The sequence below is a fragment of the Schistocerca americana genome, chromosome 2 (genome assembly GCF_021461395.2).
Source record: "Schistocerca americana isolate TAMUIC-IGC-003095 chromosome 2, iqSchAmer2.1, whole genome shotgun sequence".
In the NCBI taxonomy this organism is placed as follows: Eukaryota; Metazoa; Arthropoda; class Insecta; order Orthoptera; family Acrididae; genus Schistocerca; species Schistocerca americana.
In genome coordinates, this window is record NC_060120.1 from 440,603,769 (window position 1) to 440,625,627 (window position 21,859).

Below are 21,859 nucleotides of genomic sequence, written 5' to 3' on the forward strand. Positions count from 1 at the left end.
TGGAAGTCTCTTGCCTTCTCCACAATCTATCAGATGTTGGCAATTTGATCTCTGGTCTCGCTTCCATAAAAAAATCCAATTTGTTCTTCAGGTAGTTCTCGGTCTGTATAGACTAGCACAGTCCATTTTGCAAGATTTTAAGCATGAATTTGCAAGCATGAGAGATAAGTGGAGTTGTTTGGTGATTTGAACAGTCTTCAGAAATTTTCTTGTTTGGAATTGGGATGAATATGGAGCATTTCCAGTCTTTTGACCCATATTGGGCTTTTCATATTACTGACATACTGAACACAATATTTTCCCTGCATTCCTTCCAATCATTTTGAACAATTATGCTGGAATTCCATTTGGTCCACTGGCCTTGTTTCCAGCAGTATTTTATGTGGCCCATTTGGCTTTCCTCTCGAAATTATCTGGCCCTGGTTTAAAATCACATTAGCTTCATCATCAAGATGCAGTTCTTTCTTATATAGGCCTTCTACATATTCTATGCTTCTTTCTTTAATGTCCTCTGTTTTTGTTACGTTTTTACAATTTCTATCGGCTATTATTCCAATATTCACCAAGAATTTTCCTTTGATGACATTAATTTTCTTGTGAAGGTCCCTCATCTTCCCCATTATGCTTATCTCTTCAGTTTCTTTGCACTATTCAGGTAATAAGATATTCTTGTCTTTTCTAGCTAATTTCTGAAACTCTGCATTTAATTTAAAAATTGTTGATCTGTTCCCTTTGATTTTTGGTTTTTCTCCTTTTTCTGCTGCCTCACTGACAGCACAGGATACTTATGCACACAGCTCTTGTGGATTTTGTCTTCTAACTATAATGCATTAAATCTTTTCTTGGCTTATGCAGTGAACCAGATGGTAAGATTTTAAACTTGTATCTGTAAGATGGAATAGTTTTGGCTACATTCCTCAGTTTCACCCAGAATTTAGTAATTAAGTGCTCATGATCTGGACAGTCAGCTCCAGGTCTTCTTTTAGTTGACTTGATAGCATTCTTCCACTTCCGATTATAAAGTATGTAAATAATTTGATTCCGGTGTTGGCTGCCTGGTGAAGTCCACATGTAGAGGCATTATTCGGGTAGCTGGAACAGTGTGTTAGTAATAACAAGCAAACTGTCTTGGCCAAATTCCAGGAGTCTATATCCCACTTCATTTGTTGTACTATGACCAAATTTTCCTGTAACATCTTCAATAGTTTGATTTCTCACTTTGGTGTTCCTATCTCAACCTATGAAGATGACATCCTTTTTTTGTGTCGGCAGCAGTAATGCTTGCAAATTTCCATAAAATTAGTTAATAATGTTGTCTTCAGCTTTGGTGGTTAGCGCATAAACTTGAATGGCTTTTATATTAGAGGGTTGATCTTCAAATCTACATATACATCTACATCTGTATGATGTAAACCACTGTGAAGTGCATGGCAATGGGTACATCCTCCTATTCTACCAGTTACAGTATTAGGGTTTCTTCCTGTTCCTTTATTAATGTATGAAGTCAGGAAGAATGATTGTTTTCATGCTTCCGTGTGTGTGTGTGTGTGTGTGTGTGTGTGTGTGTGTGTGTGTGTGTGTGTGTGTGCTGTAATCAATCTAATCTTGTCCTCATGATCCCTATTTGACCGATAAGTACTGGGCTGTAGTATATTCCTAGAGTCATTATATAAAGCTGTTTTCAATTTTTAAAGTAGGCTTTCACGGGATAGTTTATCTCTGTTTTCAAGTGTCTTCCAGTTAACTTTCTTCAACGTATCTGTGACACTTTCGGATGGGTCAAACAAATCTGTGACCATTTGTGCTGCCCTTCTCTGTGTACAATTATTATCCTCTGTTAGTCCTATTTAGTATGGGCCCCACACATTTGAGCAAAGTTCCAGAATGGGTTACATGAGTGATTTGTGATTAATCTTCTCTGTACATTGATTACTTTTCACCAGTATTTTACCAGTAAACTAAAGTCTACCACCTGCTTTACCCTTGACTGAGCCTATGAGATCAATCAACTTCACATCGCTGCAGTGTTGCACCTGGGTATTGGTATGAGTTGGCTAATTAAAACTGTAACTCGCTGATATTGCAGTCATACGATACTACGTTTTCTTCATCTTGTGAAGTGCACAGTTTTACATTTCTGAACATTTAAAGTAAGTAGCCAATCTTTGCAACTCTTTAAAATCTTATCAAGATCTAACTGAATATTTATTCAGTTTCTTTCAGGCAGTACTTCACTACAGACAACTGTGTAATCTGCAAAGGGTCTGAGGATACTACTAGTATTGTCTGCAAGGTCATTAACATGCAATATGAACAGCAAGGGTGTCAACACATCTTGCCGGGGCACACTCAAAGTTACTTCTACATCTGATGATTACTCTCCATCCACGATAGCAAGATGTGTCCTCCCCACCAAAAAATCCTTAATCCAGTCACAAATTTTCCCTCGATACCCCACATGACAATTTTTTGACAATAATGCAGATGAGGAACAGAGTAAAATTCTTTTCAGAAATAAAAAAATACTGCATCTACCCGGTTGCCTTGATTCACAGCTTTCAGTATGTCATGTGAGAAAAGTGAGAGTTGAGTTTCACATGAGTAATGTTTTCAGAACCTGTGCTGGCTGGCATGGAGTAAATAATTCTGTATGAGATATCTCATTTTGTTTGAGCTCAGAACATGTCCTAAGAGTCTACAAGCAATCAATGTCAAGTTTTGTGGATCATTTCTACTACCCTTCTTGTAAATGTGTGTAGCCTATGCTTTCTTCCAACTATTGTGCATTGTTTCTTGTTTGAGGAATCTACAATAGATTATAGTTAGAAGACAGGCTAACTTGGTCACAAATTCACTGGAAAATCTGATGGGGATTCCACTGGGCCGTGGAGCTTTGTTCAATTTTACTGATTTCAGTTGTTCCTCAACACTACTGATGCTACCACTTATTTCACTAATCTTGTCAGTGGCACAAGGATTAAATTGGGGCAATTTCCATGAGTTTTCCTTTTTAAAGGAACACTAGAAAACAGAGTTAAGGATTTCAGCTTTAACTTTGCTACCCTCAATTTCAGTTTCTGTTTCATTTGTGAGTGACTGTGCACTTTCTTTGGTGCCACAGCCTTTACATACGATCAGTATTTATTTGGGTTTTGTGAAAGATCATTTGACAATATTCTACTATGGTAGTCACTGAAGGTTTCCCACACTGCTCTCTTGACAGCTAAATGCCTTTCATTCAGCATGTTTGTATCTGTAGCCTCATGCTTTGTTTTACACATGTTTAGAAGTTTCTTTACACTGACTGTGTACGTAAGGTCCCATCCATTGTGAACTGTTCTAGTGGGTACATACCTATCCAATGGGTGGTCAACTATTGTTTTAAACATGAGCCATGAAATATGACACTACTGCCAGTGATTACACTATGACTGGGGAACTTACTTACAGATGACCTGAGGTCTTCTCTAAAGTTTTTGGTTACACCAGTAGGTGAATCTGGTGGGCAAGAGAAGGATCCAGTTACCATTTTACACCCACTCTTAATACGAGGTCTTGTCCAAACAGTCTCATAAGGACCTTCAATTTCCATTTAAAATCTAGTGGACATCATTCTATCATTTTTATAATTGCACCCCATTACAGCATTTCTTACTATGTTACTAACTATGAAAGCTGCTCCATTACTTCTGTTATTCTCTTATCCAGAATATACTGTACAGCCAACAGAAGCAAATTCTCAAATGCCAGTCCACCTCGTTTCACTTATTTTCAATATGTTGATGCCAATTCTCTCCAGTTTTCTTTTGCTTAGTTCCTATTTTCCTTGATACATGGATCTTACATTCAATGTTCCTAAGTGGTACTACTTGCAGCATCTTACTTCTCGTGAAGCTCCTCTCAACCAAACCTTGGCCTAGCTCTCTCAGCTGCCACTAACTTGTGAGTGTAGTTTTCCTGGGTTACAGATGATGGAAGTCAAGGTTTTGAATGTGAAAGAAGTCCACACAAATTGACAGCAGATAGGAGTGGAAGAACCATCAATTTGGAATGCGGAGTGGAAGAACTATCAATTTGGAATGCAATACTTAAGTAATATTAGATGTGCAAGAAGGTAAAATAGATGCAGAGAGATAAATGTATTATAGAAAGTTGAATATGTTGACATTATATTTTGGAAAAAGTTCTTTTTTTTGGGTAAAGTTTGTCAATCTCTAAAGTAATGGTGAACTTAATAACTAAAGTACACAGATATGACATAGGCACATGCTCCCACTCACATCCATTACTTTACACTAAAGATGGGAGGAGGCGGCCTAGGTCTGATAGACATTCAGAAAATACTACAGCCTTGCATATAAAGAGGTGTTTAGAGTGTGTCAAAAATACTGAGAGACAGTCCCTGCACCCATAATGAAAACAACAGAACTGGCTAATGCTGCACCAATGAGCCCTAAATTAAAACATTTAAGGCAGTTTTACACTGAACTAAGCTACATTATAACACAGTAAAAAAACCAATTAGATGCAAATAAGCACTCAGTCACAGATGGGATGATTCAAAATATGAAACACAACACAAGTATCAAGACAAAAATTAGAAGACAGTCTGGAGAAATCTATGCAGAAATATCTTTACAAGTGAAATAAAGGAATTCTTGTACAGAGTGGTGAAAAATGTTGCAAGTACAAATGACAGACTTAAGTTTGTGTTGCTTAAACCAATTAAGTTTTGTCCAAAATGTTTACTTGTAAACATGTTATCATGCAGATTCATATGCGGTGGCTGTCTATTAATCTCTAAAGGTATCCAAAGAAAAATAGCTTTGATTAAAGGAACTGATAGTAAATACATAGAAATCTCCTAATTGTTATGGTAGCACATCTAAACATGAAAACCAACAGAACTGTGAGTCTTTAAAGGAGTTACATCAATTATATCATCAAGGAGAAAGGAGATATAACAACCTGGTGGAATTCCAAATATATATATTTATAAGAAATACTAACTGAAATATAATGAAGCATGATTTGGGAATCTGTTAAATCTCATCTTCCAAAAGAAAGGTTTAAGATAACAAGTATGTATAGCAGAATTTTTGCTGGGAAACAAAGAATAGATGTGCCAGCAACAAGTAGAGCATAAGCAATAAGAGTGAAGTATGATAGGGTATTAGTGGGCTGCAAGCCCACTATGGCAGACGTGAAGGCCTCAGCAAAACCATGAGTATTGTCCCTCATATGAACACCAAATGTATATCACACGTAAGAAAATTTTAATGCATTTAAAATGCAAACAGAACTCAGAAAGATGATTAAAAATCAAACTACATGCTTTAGATTAATTAGTTGCACAGATATAAAGCATAAAGAAACAATTTTTAGTTTCCATCCTCATCAGTGGTTTAATTTCACTTCCCGTGTTTCTGTCAAGACACAAGAAATTTTTTCCTTTCATTAAAGAAGTTTAAGTTTTGAGAGAAATTTCAGTTTTAAGCTTTCTTGAAGGACTTCAGGTTTTTGATTAATAATTTTAGGAAAAACTGGCAAACGAAGATGCACAACTTTATTTCGATTCAGAAGAAACACTTATTTTATCTTCATATATATATAAAAAGAAAAGAGTAGTTGATCACTGGTCAATCACAGGATTTTTATTTATCAGTCATTTGTCACTTCTTTCAGCACTGGCAATAATAGATGCTGAAGTGAAAAATTACAAGTCACATTGTGGTTCAAATTCCAGGTTAAACTGCAGGTCCCCTTATAATTAGCCGAGTAAGTCAGTTCAAAAGTCAGAGGAGTGTTATTATAAGACACTGTGGTTCTCAATCAATCAGTTCCTGAATGGTACCAATTTGAAACTGGATATAAAACACTGGATTAATAAGGCAGTCAATACCTCAGTTAGAAAAGGTTAGGACAATACATAATAACTTATGACTTTCAGTAAAACCAAAATCAAGATGTATACAGGAATAGTAGTTCCAGTGGTGCTCTATGGAACTGAGACTGAGTGTCACACATAAAGATGCTGAGAAACTGTAAAGCTTTTTACAACAAATTTCTAAGTAGGACTTCAGTCCAATGAAGGTACTGATGGCTAAACAAGAAATGAGATTGAAAGACTGCAGAAATAACATGACAAACCTAAAATTGTCCATAGCGTAAATGGGGAAAGACTAACAGTCGAAAGTCGTGGTTCACATCCCAGACCACCTCCAAGACAAAGCTATGATGGTGGAAAGGCCTGAGGAAATACACCAGCTTTACACATCCCAAAAGGTGTAGGTGGATAAAGTGCCAAAAGACGTAAGTTAGCTTGAGGTCAAAGCTAACTGGAAGAGAAATGCACAACAATGCAGTATCTAGTTGCACACTGTCAGGACAGCAAATTAGCTTTGTGTAATGTGTCCCCCTCACTACTAAACATCTGTTTTTCTTATTACGAATAAGTCTACTCGGATGAATGAAAGTGTAATGTAAATAAATTTTGGAGTTACGCAAGATATAGATGTCAACAATAGCCCATACAATATTTGCAGATCTTATCCACTATCATATAAGTATTTGTGTATCTAGCACTGGTGAAGAATACATCAATTTAAACAGTAACAGTAACAGCAACATTTCTCTTACAGATGGTCAGCACAGCACAACACATATTCTATCATATATATTGTTTCAGTCTTGTGAAAGTTATGTTAACAATGTGGCAGTTCAAGTCCATATGTAGTGCTGACTATTTATCACAACACATTTGAATTGGAGGTTTCATGGCAAGTTTATTTCTACTGATTACTAAAATTATCATATAATAAATGGGCAAAAGAGTAATTTCTTGCGATTAATAAGTTAATGCAAGAACTAATTCTTTCACTCCTTTAAAAGAGATTTTATGTCAAAACTGTGTCCTTGTAATCTCCGTGTACTTTACCCAATCTCAAACATGTGACCCAGAAAATTTCAGTTAACATCCATGTCAAAATTCAAATGTGACGTCTCAGTGATGCAAAATTAGTATACAGAAAAAATATGTTGGGAAAGACAGTAAATTACAGAAACTAATATTGCTTTTTTTCATTTGTTTATAAGAATGCAACAAATATTATGTATAATACACAAATTTGTAATACAAAGACATAAGAAAATGAAAATTTTTCTATCATTTAGAATGTGACTGATAATTTGTAATAAAAATGAAACAAATGATGACAAATGCAGAATTTATTTCAAGGGGTTTCTTTTTGTTTAACATGAACAGATGGAGGTCAGTAGATTACACATTTTGATACAAGGAATGAGCTCCTGAAAAGATATCAAATATATAGGGTAAAAAATAATTCAAATACTGAAAAAAATCTCTATAAAAATGATTTACTTCGACCACTGACATCAGTATAGTGTTTACACATCTGATACAGTTTTGTTAACAGCTGTAAACTAATTACATCACAAATGTACAACAAGTTTACAATAAACTAGAACTGCTTTTATTTACATATGTACTGTTTTGTTTCTTATTATCTGCTTAATACATTTATGGCACAAATAATGTATTTACAACATGTAACTAAACTGAACTTTTAGTTTCCTATATATTGTCACAGCACTGCTCAACTTAAGTGAGTAAATATTGTAGCTGTCCTTTCAGCTGAAACAGCTGAAATTATTAAAACTGAATGAATTTATAAACCCATTTATTCTGCATCAACAACTGTTATTGTAACAGGTGGTATGTATTTCCATGTGTGTCCTACGTCACTGAAGGCTAAATTTTTGTCTTGTAAATTTTCATCATTATCTTGTGATAGACATTGAATATCAATTTTGTACTGACCTGGTGTGAAGAAAATGACACTGCATTCATGGTATGCATTACCTTGTTCTACCAGCTGAAAAGGAAGAAAATTAAGAAAATTAATGTACTTTATTATGAATAATTCATAACCTGACACAATAAATAGTACTGATGTTGTGCATGGGCTATTGCATATTAGGTAAAAACACAGCATAAGGCTGTAGGTAGAAAGATGTTGAATAAAACACATTTGGCTGTCAAGAGAGCAATGCACGAAGCCTTCAATGACTATCATAGCAGAATATTGTCAAAAGAATTTTCACAAAACCCAAAGAAACTCTGATCATGTGTAAATACTGTTAGTGGCACCAAAGTTAGTGTTGAGTCTCTCATTGATGAGACAAGAACTAAATCTGAGAGTAGCAAAGCAAAAGCAGAAATGCTTAGCTTAGTTTTCAAAGGAAAACCCAGGAATATTGTCCCAATTTAATTCCTGTGTCACAGATCACACCTGTCCACAAGAAGGTTAGCAGAAGTGATCCACAAAACTGGCATCCAATATCTTTGACATCCATTTGTTGTAGAATCTTAGCACATATTCTGAGCTTAACCCATTGACTGCTGTGGACATGTTAACTTGTCATGCCTCACCATTCTTCTGCTGTGCCTGACGTGTTTTAAGTGCGGCCCTTGGGTCTTCCCTATAGCACTACAGATGTGTTGACGCGTGCTGTGCCACCGGCCTTTCCACCTTTAGTGACAAGTTTAGGCGTGCTGAGTCACAGCTACCTCAGCGCGACAGATCTGTAAACACGCAGAGCTGTCTTTCCGTCTTGCTCTTCCAGTAGCTGTTGAGTGTTCCGACTGTATAATACGAGTGTGCATAAATGTTTGTTGCTGTGTTCCCTCTTTGTAGAATTTGACTTCACTTCCCATGTTTTTGTCAGTTTTCTTGTTTTCTAACGTCATCGTGGTCGCACATATATCAGTGACGAGCCTTCAACAGAATCTAGAAGCTGTAGTCCTCAGGTCGTTACATCAGAGGGGAGAGCAAGAATTACAGTCAGCAGTTCTTCTGAATCCGAGGAAACAAAAAGTGACAGAGAAGTGCTTCAGAAAAGAGCATGCTTAAGTGACACACTTGACCAGAAAGAAACTGATTTGCAACCGTTAAGCCATTACTTTGATGACTCGAGTTCAGGACACAAATGTCAGCTAGATATTGACCCAAGTATTCTTTCAATTTTTGTGATATTTATGTCTGAAGAACTGTTGCAATTTGTTGCAGATGAAACAAATCGTTTTTATGTTTACACCAGACAAAATACTACAGAATCAATGAATTCTTGACTGTCAAAGTGGAAAGACACAGGATTTGAGGAAATGTATTGCTTGTTGCTATTTGCCTGCTAATGGCCCAAGTTAAGAAGTTAAAATTAAGTGATTATTGCTCCGGAGATACACTTCTGAACATTCCTCCAGAGCTGAACACATCAGTTTTCAGTGAAATTATATTCCGAGACTATTTTTGTCTACTTCTGAGAATGTTACACTTCAGTGATAACTCTGCAAGTACTGGAGATGAAGTCTATTTAAAATTAGGACGATTGTTGACAAGATTTGTAAGAGGTTTCGTAATTCATTTAGCCACATCAAAGCTTTATTTAGATGAAAGTCTCTTACTGTTCAAAGGACTATTATTTTCAAGCAATTTATTCCAACCAAGCGAAGTAGATTTGGAATAAAGACATTTGTACTGTGTTACTGTCAGAGTGGGTATAGTTTCGATTTTATTGTACATACAGGCGCAACAACAAAAACGGGGTACCACAATTTAGGGAAAAGTGGCGACTTAGTGGCAACTTTTATGGGGTCATATTCTATATGTCGATAATTGGTACTCCAGCTTGGATCTGTTTATCTAGCTTCACACCACGGAACAGCCGCATGCCGCACTGTTCGTAAGAATATGCGCAATATGCCAAAATTGCAGAAGATATTAAAACGAGGAGAAACTGACAAGATCCTCGCTACCAAGTGGTGTGATGAGAGAGACGTGTGAATGTTGACCACATGTCACACAACACAAATGGTTAAAATAGAGAAGACTGACAGAAATACTGTCAAAAAATAGACACACCGCAATGTACTGTAGATTACAATTAGAGTATGTTTGCAGTTGACCATTGTGACATGTGACTGAGCTCAGTAGGATAAGTGCATAAAACTATGAAGTGGTACAAGAAATATTTTTTCACATTCTGGATTTGTGCATTTCTACATTTGTGCTCTCCAACAGTCAGTAACAGGGCGAAAAAAGGCACTCGCAGAGTTTTACCTTTCTCTCATAAGGGAGATTGTAGAACAATATGCTATAGAATGAAAAAAAGCTGGTAGGGGAAGGTGCTACGATGACGAGAATCCTCTGTGATTCACAGGGAGACATTTTCCAGCTGTTATTGTGAGTGAAATTCGCAGATGCGTAGTTTGCTCGAAACAGGAAGTGCGCCGGGAAACTAAATACCAATGCAAATACAAAGAAGCATTACTAATTATTGTGAACTAAATCGGAGAAAGAAAGGTAAATCTATTTTTGACTTTGCCAGTGCCGGTCCAGAGCACGGATGGAAAATATATGCGACAGGTGTGAAATTATTCAAACAATGCCTGAATTCTTCATATATAGAAGTTTACTTGCAAATGAATGGACTCGGTGATCGAGATGGCGCAATATCTGTGCTGTGGCAAATGGAATTATGGTGCGTACATTGCACCAATGTAACAAAACCTATATATTAATCTATGTATGATACATTTATATTATTAACATGTAACATGGATAGTTATATTCTTTTATCCTTAGTAGTACAAATGTAGATCACATTCGGTCTACTTGTATAAAACCTGTTTTCCATAACTGATTTCAAACGCCTTTGATCAACAAGAAACAACATGCCAAAGTTAAAACTCTGTTCTCAGTGTGATTTTTCTTGCTACTTTGCCTCTCTTGTTAGCCATTATCAGAAATTAAACTCACTGTTCTGGAGAGGGTGAAGGGCTTAAAATTGGTTGTTCGAACGAGTCTGGCTTTGAAGCATTAATAGAAAACGATATTTGTAAAAGAAGTATCGAATATACCCTGCTTTCATCTTTTCATAAATATCAACATCTTTTTGACTAATTTGTAGAATATTGGAAAATAGTGAGGGAACAAAAATTTTTATTCCATATCATTGTGCTGTCAACATACTGCACTCTAAATTTCCGTTTCATCATGTGTTCACTCTACTAGATACGCAAATCCGAAGTTTACATTGTTTTTGGTCCTGATTTTTGTCCCTGACTTCTGTTCCAATTATACAGCTTGGACTGTTTTATAGAGCATAGTTTTTCAGCAAAATCAGAATGAAAATACCTCAATTTTGACGTTATTACAAAATCTTCAATTTTGCAATTAACTCATTCAGTACTGGAAAATGATACGGAAATGAAACTTTATATTTAAGGGAATTGTGTTGTTAGGTTACTATATACCATGTTTCAAGTACGTCATGGTATTATTGCAGGAGATGCAAGAAGCCAACCTTCGAAATTTTTTCGGGCGCCTATTTTTTTGGCTGATTTTACTTACAGTTTTCTGGCTCAATATGGCTCATAAATTTTTCATTATTATTCTTAAGAGAACGCAAGGAGTTGTACAAGATGGCTACATTTTATTTCTTTTCAAAAACTGCTGCCCAAGATATTACAGCTCAAAGTCGGCAAAAATTCATGCTGGCTTTGCGTGAGTCGTAATCAGCCCAGAAGTATTCAGCATAGGGCAGGTTGGGCAGCACGGGCCGCTCTGGTCTTGACGGCAGCTCCGAGGGACAGGCATGCAGCGCAGGTAGCCAGATTACGCCTCAGTACCCCAAGCAGATGGTGCACCTCCAGCAGTCAAAGGGTTAAACATAAGATACCTCTACAGACCGAAGTACAATATATGAATAATTAAAAAAGTGGAAATTAACAGCAAGCCCAATGAAGACTGAAGTTTGCTGCTTTCATCTTAACAATAGAATGGCCAATGTAAAGCTAAACATCGCGTTCAACAGTGAAAGGTGAGATGATACAATAGCAAGAAACACAAACTGAGGGGCACCTCATTGGACGCAAGAGCTACAACACCACAATGTTTTTCCTTAGGACTCATCTGTTCTGTTGCTGAATACTGAGCTCCAATGTAGCTTAATCATTCACATGTGAGAAAAATCGATGTTCAGCTAAATGCAGCAATGAGGACAATAATAGCTTGCATCAGATCTACCCCTCTTAACTGATTACCTTCTCTAAATGACACTGTGCCATTAGATCTTAAAAGGCAGAATGCTTTTCTAACAGAATTAAAATTCTCCAGTCTGCACTTAGAATGAGCCAACTAAAATCCAGGCAGTCACCTATCATACTAGCAGATTTTCTGCAGTTGATTTCAGTATGAGCATGAAGTGGTCACAAATGTGGAATAATATTGTCCATGAGGAATATCAGACCCTCGTAAGACCTGGAACAATACCATCTGGAATGTAATTACCATGTTGTGTTTTGAAACCAATTAACAGGATCGCTTTGGTCAGTCCGATACACCTGGACACTTCCCTTGTTGAGAGACCTTCTTGGCACACAGTAACAATGCGGACACAATCAAACCACTGTACTGACCGAATAGGCATGATTGAACTACAGACAACACGCGCCGTGTATCTCCCCCTTGGTGGAATGATTGGAACTGATCGGCTGTTGGACTCCCTCCATCTAATAGGCACTGTTCATGCATCGCTGTTTAAATCTTTATGCAAGTTAGTGAAATCTCTGAACAGTGAAAGGGACTGTGTCTGTGATACAATATCCACAGCCAATGTCTATCTTCAGGAGTTCTGGGAACTGGGGTGATGCAAAACTTTTTTTGATGCGTGTAGTTTAATAATTGTCACCCTGCATCTCTTCTCTATGCATGTTGATGTGAAGAGTAGTGTGTGTGCTGCGACTGTAATTGGTTTGGTTATTGCGTTATTCTGATGGTCTCTGTTCACAATGAGACATACGAGTACATGTACAAGATGCAACTATGAATCATATGTCATCTTAAGTCCATATTCCCAACCAGAATCCAGTCCAAGCAATGTCAGACTTCCATCTATTACAAATAAATTGCATTGGTAGTGTGTGTAGGTCACCTTTTCAAAAAGTGAGAATGACTAGACCTGTGATGCGTGCACATCAGACCTTGAATAATTTTGTAATTATGCGAGAGAGAGGGTTTTTCAAGCATGGAATACTTACAACAACACACAAAACATGCAGATTTATCAGGAGCTAACAAGGGCTATATTACAGGTAGTGGAAGTTACCAAATAAGCAGCAACCAGTCGCAAAATCATGTTTTCTTTATTTACTTTTGCAAATCGAATTCAACTGATTAACAGCCATCATTGGTGCTACAAATACAAGAATAAAAATAAAAATAATTAATAACAGTGACCAAATGAATAAATATACATAAAGCAACGTAAAACCAATTAAATGTATATAGACACATTAAACCATTTAAAATGCACATACAAATTTACCTTTCAACGAATACGTGCCCTGAGTAGTAACACTGTCTTAAGCAGAGGTCAAACATAAAGAGATACATCGAGAATTGACTATGACAAGAAATCATAAGGGGGCGTTGCAAAGCAAACCCGCCCTCTATGCAAAAAGATACAGCTAAAATAAAAATGAGAAGAAAATGACATACAAAGTGAGGTAAAATATAATGATAAAATAATGAAATATTTACAAAAATGGATATATTGACAAAGATTTTGTCAACCACATAGTACAGTTATATAAGCCAAAAGCGATTGTACAAATTAGTAAAAAAGGAACAAACATAGGTGAGAAGCACACTATAGGAAAAATTTTAAAAAACTTTTTAAAAAATTTAAAGTTATTTATCATATTATCAAAGAGCAAAAGTTAATCATAATGCCAAAATGTAAATCAGTGTTGGCATCCATCTAGCGTACAGTTAATGATATTCTGGAAGATTGGATTTTTTTTCGGCAGATGGCGCCACATTGCTGAATGCACATGTAAAGTAAACTAAGTTGAGATAAGAAAATTATGGACACGAACGTAACAAACATATTAAAGAAACAAGACCAAATGCAGAAATAAAGTGCTAGCACACTTCACTTCATACATGGGAAAATTAACACAGGCTCGATAGGACGAATTGAGAACTCTTAGGGGCTCTTACGGTGTGCTCGTATATCATGAGACGTAAATCCACACCATATGTCTGTTGGTGCAGCCGACAAAGACGGCAAAAGCCCAATTAAAGGGCATCAATGCAAACTTAGTCACAATAACATAATTCATATCACCAATCTACTTATTCCCCCCCCCCCCCCCCCCTTTCGTTCTTCCCTCCTCCACCCCCCTCTCATTTATCCTTGTCCTATCATTTCCATTCCTATCAAGCAAATGCTTGGCAAAGAGCTCCCAAAAATGAACTTCCCTCACATTCACCTGCTCAATGAGAAAGCACAAGCTAGGCGATCTATGATGACAAAGATCTCCATATCCTCTACCAAATCAAGATAATTTCCCTTTTCTGCTCTACGTATTAACCTCACATGCGTCTCAATTCAAGGAAGTTCATGTCCACTATTTATAATATGTCCTTTCTGTCAACGGCAACATGTTCAGCAAATCTAGTTTCAATTTTTCATCCAGTCTGAACTACGTAACGTGGTTTACAGCTTGGACAAAGTATTTTGTAAACCCCTGACTGGTGTAAAACTTTTACTTTATCTACGCCATGATCTAAAATTTGTCCCAAATTAATCTTAACCTTGAGTTTCCTAAAAATAGCTGCAACTTTAAGACTAACTGCCCCTTAGTATGGTAAAGAAATATATCTCATTGCTTCATTTTTCCCTACAATTACTTCATTTGCTCCCATGTCTTTATATTTATTGGCAAATTTTTCATAAATTTTTTGAACAAAGAGTAGCGCATAATCATTAGATTTAGCTATGGAATAAATAATATCTAACTCAGTTTTATGATCCTCTTCAGAAAATGGTACAGAAAACATGATTAAATGCATATCTGAAAAACGCCATTTCATGCTGACTAGGGTGGACTGAATAATAGTTTATGATACAGTCAGTATATGTCTTTTTTCGAAATATGCCAAAAGGAAGCCTTCACTCGCTATTCCTTATGTATAGATCCAAAAAACTAATAACCCCATTCGTTTCAAGTTCATATGTGAACTTTATTTTAGCATGTAAAGCATTAAATGAGGATACAATTTCGTTAATGTCATTCACAAGTAATAATGTATCATCAACGTACCTAACGTAAAAGACAATTTTCTTTGCCAACTCAACATTCTTATGAAACCATCTGGTTTCAAGGTGATTGATGAACACGTCAGCTAAAAAAACAGAAACTCCTTTTCCCATACTAAGACAGTCTTTTTGCACATAAATTTCGTCATTGGACCGAAAAAAGTTGTATTTGAGCATAATATATACATTTAACTGGTTTTACATTGCTTTACGTACATTTTTTCATTTGGTCACTGTTATTAATTATTTTTATTTTTATTCTTGTATTTGTAGCACCGGTGATGGCTGTTAATCAGCTGAAATTTATTTGCAAAAGTAAATAAAGAAAACATGATTTTGTGACTGGTTGCTGCTTATTTGGTAATTTTATGGTTTATGGTCGCTGCATAACTTGGGAACCACATGGAGTCCACACCATTCGGTAGTGGAATTGCTAACAATTGTAGCAGGAATGTCTCCCGTGTCCCCATTTCTATAGCTTCTCCGCCATTTAATGAAAAACACAAGTAATGGGATACTGACCACCAACAATTGCAGTTATATTTTTTTGATGTTGATAATGGAAAGAAAAAAGGTCATGATCTTGTCAGGACATCCCAAACTACATCATCTAGTACAAAAACTAGAGGTGTTAATGAAGCCACCAGAATTTTAGTTTTCTCTGTTGTAAGAACATTTTTCAGTGAAGAGTCACATTATATCTCAAGATTAGATTTTTAATGACAAGAAAAGAGCCCCAATCAATCACATGCAGACTGGACTACCAAACTACACATATTACATAGGAATTGCAATGTTTGTGCAGGCAGAATTATCTAAACACTTTAATCAGTGAAATTATCGTGTGTCTTGTGGAAGACACGAGTCATGCACTGAGGAAATCTGATCCATCCCTAATGGAAATTATGTGAATAGCTCAAGCCTATGAAACTGCTCATGCAGCACAGGCTTTCTTTGTGATGGAAAAAGATGTCATGGCAGTCAGCTCCCCACCACCATTCACGTGGTGGAGGGCTCCCCCCCACCTGCCCCACGGCTTTGAGGTCAGCTGTAAAGAAACGTGCCAGTGGGAATGGGTGCCACATCAGCAGCACAGCTGTTACCCTGCTATAAACTTTGTTTCATTCGTCACACACCAGCGTCTGCCCCCATCAGCGTGAACCATGCATCTGTATACAGCAAAGAAGTACACTTGCAAAATATATGTTGTAGCGCTTCCAATGCAGGCATATCCCATCCTATAGAACTATAACAAATGCATGATAAATCTGCAGAATCGCAGATTTCTCAGCACACAACCCAACAAACATACTTAGATGAATTCACAGTCAAACTTCTGGACATAAGTGGTTCTGCAGCCTTGCTATACCAATTTGCTTTCTTAAGCTTAGGGGTGCTGCCCTTGCAGGCATCCAAGGTGAACCTGTGGAACTACTGAAACCATCAAGTACCATTGGTAAAAGTACTTCCAGTTTTACTTACTTGCAACAAAGTCACTCACCTAGAAAATATTTTTGTGATAGCTGATCCCATTTTTTGGGAAAGATGCTTTTCATGCTTCTGGATTTATGACTCATGAAATAGCAGAAGGACTAAAATGCAACTTGTGCAAATGCTCTTTCAGGTAGCTGCCAGTGACAGACTTTGGTTCCAGTATCTTGGCCAACAGGTGATTAACACGTGGAAGGTCATCTTGTGGTCACCCACCACCTGCAAGGAAATGATGTCTGACATTGCACCTAATGTGTTCTGTGATCTTCTGGTAAGTTGCAGGCCCATCACGACAGAAGACTGCAGCCTGTTGGAGTGGTTTCATGACTGCCCGTCACTGTACCCTCTTGGACATTTTGCACTACATGTTGCTGAGAAGGATTCTTCTTTCCAGGTGGGCATCCTTGCATACCCTCAAGAGTCATGACCCCCTCCAATTCAGGTCCATGGGAAGACCTCCACCCATACATGGTCTGTGATATATTTCATTGCTTCTGCCTGTGGACTTCTGTGCCATCACTGAAATCACATTTGCCTCTGCCATTCTGGTCAGCAGCTGCCAGTTTCTCCACCCCTGGCGGATCCTCTATGGACAAGGTAACTTGTGCAACTCTCTTTGTGCATCATCCTGCCCTCGGTTTTCACAGCAATGCTCACAGTTATCGATCCTTCACATTTGTGGTCACTGCTGTGGGAGGGGGGGTGGGGGGGTGTGTGTAGTGGTGCCGCCTGATGTTACCATGAAAAGCAAGAAGCTGGTGCAACAATATTATTGATCCCTCTGGCATCACTATTCTGATTGCACTGGACTTCAGGTGTGTCCTCTGATGAGATAACACCACACACTGGCATAAAAGCAGGTGCAGGGCCAGTATGTGTCTCTTCTTTGTGTGTATTCATGCAAGCACTGGAGAGTTGTATCCCAATTGTGCATGGTTTGGCTACAGTGTTATTCTGGTGGCTCTATTTGTAACAGACAGGTCTCTGATACATCTTGGATTGGACTTTGCTTGAGAATATGGACTGTTCCTAGTAGCATCCGGTACATGTATCTTTTGTTGGGAATAAGCTATAGTAATAGTAGTAGTAGTAGCAGCAGCAGCAGTAGGAGTAGTAGTAGTAGTAGTAGCAGGTGTGTGTGTGTGTGTGTGTGTGTGTGTGTGTGTAGGCTGTCTTCTACAAAACATGGAATTATTGTAAGTATTTGCTATATTAAGATAGCCATGAATGCAGGAGAGACTACTTTCAGTGCAGTGAATTATTGTATCTGTCGGTCCATACCTGCTTACTTTATGTTACCCACAGAAGTTAGAAACAGACAGCTACTCTTTCATGCATACAATGTATAGCATTAATCCAGTGGAGCTAATCCTGCCAATGCAGACATTCTACAAGTGAGAACTGTTTACAATTATGATGCTGATGTTATTTGATTTCAAACAAACCGTAAGGCATTTCAATTTTCTCTGCATGTAATGTATTTCTACTGGGTGCAGGGACTGCACTTTGCATTTAATGGTTCATGAAAGGTAAATAGTGATTTCTCTAACTTTTTAAAATGACGCAAGAAAAATATGTTTAATTTATTTTACATGACATGTTCAAAAAGTGTTGTGCAGAAACTGAACAAAAAAAGCCACAATATTTGCCTATGCAGAAACAACACTGATGTAATGACATACCTTCCATAACAAATATAAAAATTAGTAATGTTAAACTGTAGTTTCATTATAATCATGCACACATATCAAAAGATGTATTAAATCCCTTTTGGCCCAAACACAAGCCCTTCAGTTAAACAGGAATTATTCATATAAAATGGAATAAAAGAATACCTCTGGTAGCAGAACCTTCGTTGAGCCAGCACAAGCCAGCCTTGTCTCTAGTCGATAATTATTGACACCATTTTGATGATCTTGATAGAACTGTACTGTCATCACAACTTGCCACAGTGGTCTTTCCAAATAGTTGAAGACAGTGATTCCTAATTGCAGGCACTGTCCTGTATGACAACTCACTTCCTCTTGGGACTTCACTGGCTGTTGATTTATAGTTATTTCTGTAAATATATAATAAAATAGAATCTTTGTGGAATAGTAAGTGCAACATTAAGTGGATTACAGGTATCGAGGAAGATATGGATGAGCTACAGATTACACTGGAAGACCTAAGAAACAAAACTGACAAAATCAGGAAATTCACAGACAAACAAACCAGACAGCAAATGAGAATCAACAAACAGACAATAGGAAGGGTGATTTAGAGAATGAAGAAGTACTGGGCTAACAGGAAACTGAAAAATTCTTTGTACAAAGTTAGCTAAAAAAATATTTAGAATCTTTAAAGACCAATTTTGTTTCTGGTACTAATTATTATTTTAATATTTGAGAGCTGCAAGTAATGATTTGCTTTTCAAAACATTTTTTTGGTTACTGTCTTTTAATGATTATAGTATTTTTTGTAATATTATCATATACAAGAGTCTCGTATGATGAGAAAAACATTATCTAACTTTCAAAATATACTGACAGGTACATTTAAATTGATAAATAAACTGAGTACCTACCCCACTGCAGTGGTGACATGCGAACAAGGTCAAGCATTTCAGGGGTCAGGGTTATACCACTCAGAGAGATACGACCCTTTGTGTCAGAAGCTGGCATCCGCCATCGCAAGTCCACAAAAGAAGCAATGTGATCATTACACACTGCGTCGAGCTCCTGTTGTTCTTCTGCAGTTAGTTTCTCTATCTGATACAGCTGTCAATAAATAAATTAAATTATACAATTGTATAGTGTTTACATCGTACAAACCTGAGTTACTAAGTTAGCTTCATTCTAGCAGTAGTGACACGAAACAGTAATAGTGAGAGTCCATTTTACAGCAAAAAATTTTATTCTTTATGAATTTTGTCCACAATGGGATGGAAGTGCAGGTGCTCAACAACAGGAGGTACAGTAGTGTGATCACTGAGGCATAAAGAATATTCTCTTGGGGGGGGGGGGGGGGGGGGGGAAGAGAGACCAGAAGTTAAAATACAGTGTTTGCATCAACTGAGCTAACAATGCTATTATTTAGTAGGAGTCTAACATCAAACAAAGATATCATCATATTTCTTTTATGGCATAATTATTCTCATGAAATAATATGTAAAATAAGTGAAAGGAAACCACTCACCTATAGTGGTGGGTCACTGTTTACAGCACAGTAACACACAACAGAAAACAATGTATGCTGTTTTTTGAGGCATGTTACTATGCTCCAAGCATCAATCCACTATAAATGAGTGGTTGCCTTTCACTTATTTTACATACTGCTTCATACAGGAATTTCCATTATTCTCAATGTATGGTCCCCTCACACCACTGCAGTGCACATTCTGCTGGATCATTTAGTTATATATGCTCCAGTGGTAAGAAATAAGGTAACCTATTTCACAAAAGAACAAATTAATTACAAGAAAGGACTGAAGTTGTGAACAAGTTCACAGTCGAAATGTATTACAAGTACTACTAGAGCCCTCAGTGCTATCATTTCATTGATTCACACATTGAAATTAGATGAAGAGTTACAATAGCACCATCCGGAATTAATTCGCAATACCTCCTTAGTATCTGTAATGTTTGATAGTACACTACAGTTTTCAGCAGTCTTTCCAGTAGCTGCAGTGGCAACAGTCTGGATGATTGATATGGCCTTGTAACATCAACCAAAACAGCCTTACTGTGCTGGTATGGCAAACAGCTGAAAGCAAGGGCAAACTATAGCCTCCCATTTGAATCTCTGGACGCAGGCAACTCAGGAATATGTTGTCACCAGGAGAAACAAAACTGGCATTCTATGAATCAAAGTGTGGAATGTTAGAACCCTTAATCACACAGGTAGGTTAGAAAATTTAAAATGGGAAATGAATAGGATGAAGTTAGATGTCATAGGAACTGGTGAAGTTTGGTGGGAGTAGGAACAGGACTTCTGTTCAAGTGAATATAGAGTTATAGATACAAAATCAAACAAGGCCAAATCAAACATTGGAAAATTGAGGATGGAATGTAACAATATTAAGAAAACGATAACTGCTGCTCACCATATAGCGGAGATGTTAAGTCACAGATAGGCATAACAAAAAAGAAACTGTCAAAAAATGAGCTTTTGGCCAACAAGGCCTTTGTCAAGAAAGGACAATATGCACATGCACCCAAAACACACACACACACACACACACACACACACACACAAACACACACACACACACACACACACACACACACAAAATGTAATGCAAGGGTAATGAACAAGAAAATAGGAATGCAGGTAAGCCGTTATGACGAATATAGTGAATGTATTATTGTAGCCAAGACAGCCAGAAAGGTCAACACCCACCACAGTAGTAAGAGTTTATATGCCAACTAACACCACAGACAATGAAGAGATTGAACAAATGTATGACGTGGTAAAATAAATTATTCAGATAGTTAAAGGGGATGAAAATTTAATTGTGATGGGAAGCTGAAATTCAATAGTAGGGAAGGAAAATTGTAGGTGAATATGAAATGTGGGAAAGGAAAGAAAGAGGAAGCTAAATGCTAGAGTATTTCACAGAACATAATTTAATCATTGCTAACACTTGGTTTAAGAGTCATGAAAGAAGATTGTATATGGTTGGATACACGGGGATACCAGAAGGTTTTTAGATTGACTATACACTCCTGGAAATGGAAAAAAGAACACATTGACACCGGTGTGTCAGACCCACCATACTTGCTCCGGACACTGCGAGAGGGCTGTACAAGCAATGATCACACGCACGGCACAGCGGACACACCAGGAACCGCGGTGTTGGCCGTCGAATGGCGCTAGCTGCGCAGCATTTGTGCACCGCCGCCGTCAGTGTCAGCCAGTTTGCCGTGGCATACGGAGCTCCATCGCAGTCTTTAACACTGGTAGCATGCCGCGACAGCGTGGACGTGAACCGTATGTGCAGTTGACGGACTTTGAGCGAGGGCGTATAGTAGGCATGCGGGAGGCTGGGTGGACGTACCGCCGAATTGCTCAACACGTGGGGCGTGAGGTCTCCACAGTACATCGATGTTGTCGTCAGTGGTCGGCGGAAGGTGCACGTGCCCGTCGACCAGGGACCGGACCGCAGCGACGCACGGATGCACGCCAAGACCGTAGGATCCTA

The 21,859-nt window shown here is 37.6% G+C and overlaps 1 protein-coding gene across 2 annotated transcripts in view; it reads right to left on the reverse strand.

The window, feature by feature from the left end:
• Positions 1-7,230: 7,230 nt before the first annotated feature.
• LOC124595481 (protein brunelleschi) overlaps positions 7,231-21,859 on the reverse strand; it is a 249,419-nt gene continuing 234,790 nt past the window's right edge. For both annotated transcript variants that reach the window (XM_047134241.1, XM_047134242.1), the window contains exons 21-23: positions 19,244-19,436; positions 18,513-18,736; positions 7,231-7,895 (exon numbers count right to left, since the gene is read on the reverse strand). In XM_047134241.1, the coding sequence (XP_046990197.1) occupies positions 7,701-7,895; positions 18,513-18,736; positions 19,244-19,436 (612 nt within the window). In that variant the 3' untranslated portion in view covers positions 7,231-7,700. The remainder of the gene's footprint in view (positions 7,896-18,512; positions 18,737-19,243; positions 19,437-21,859) is intronic.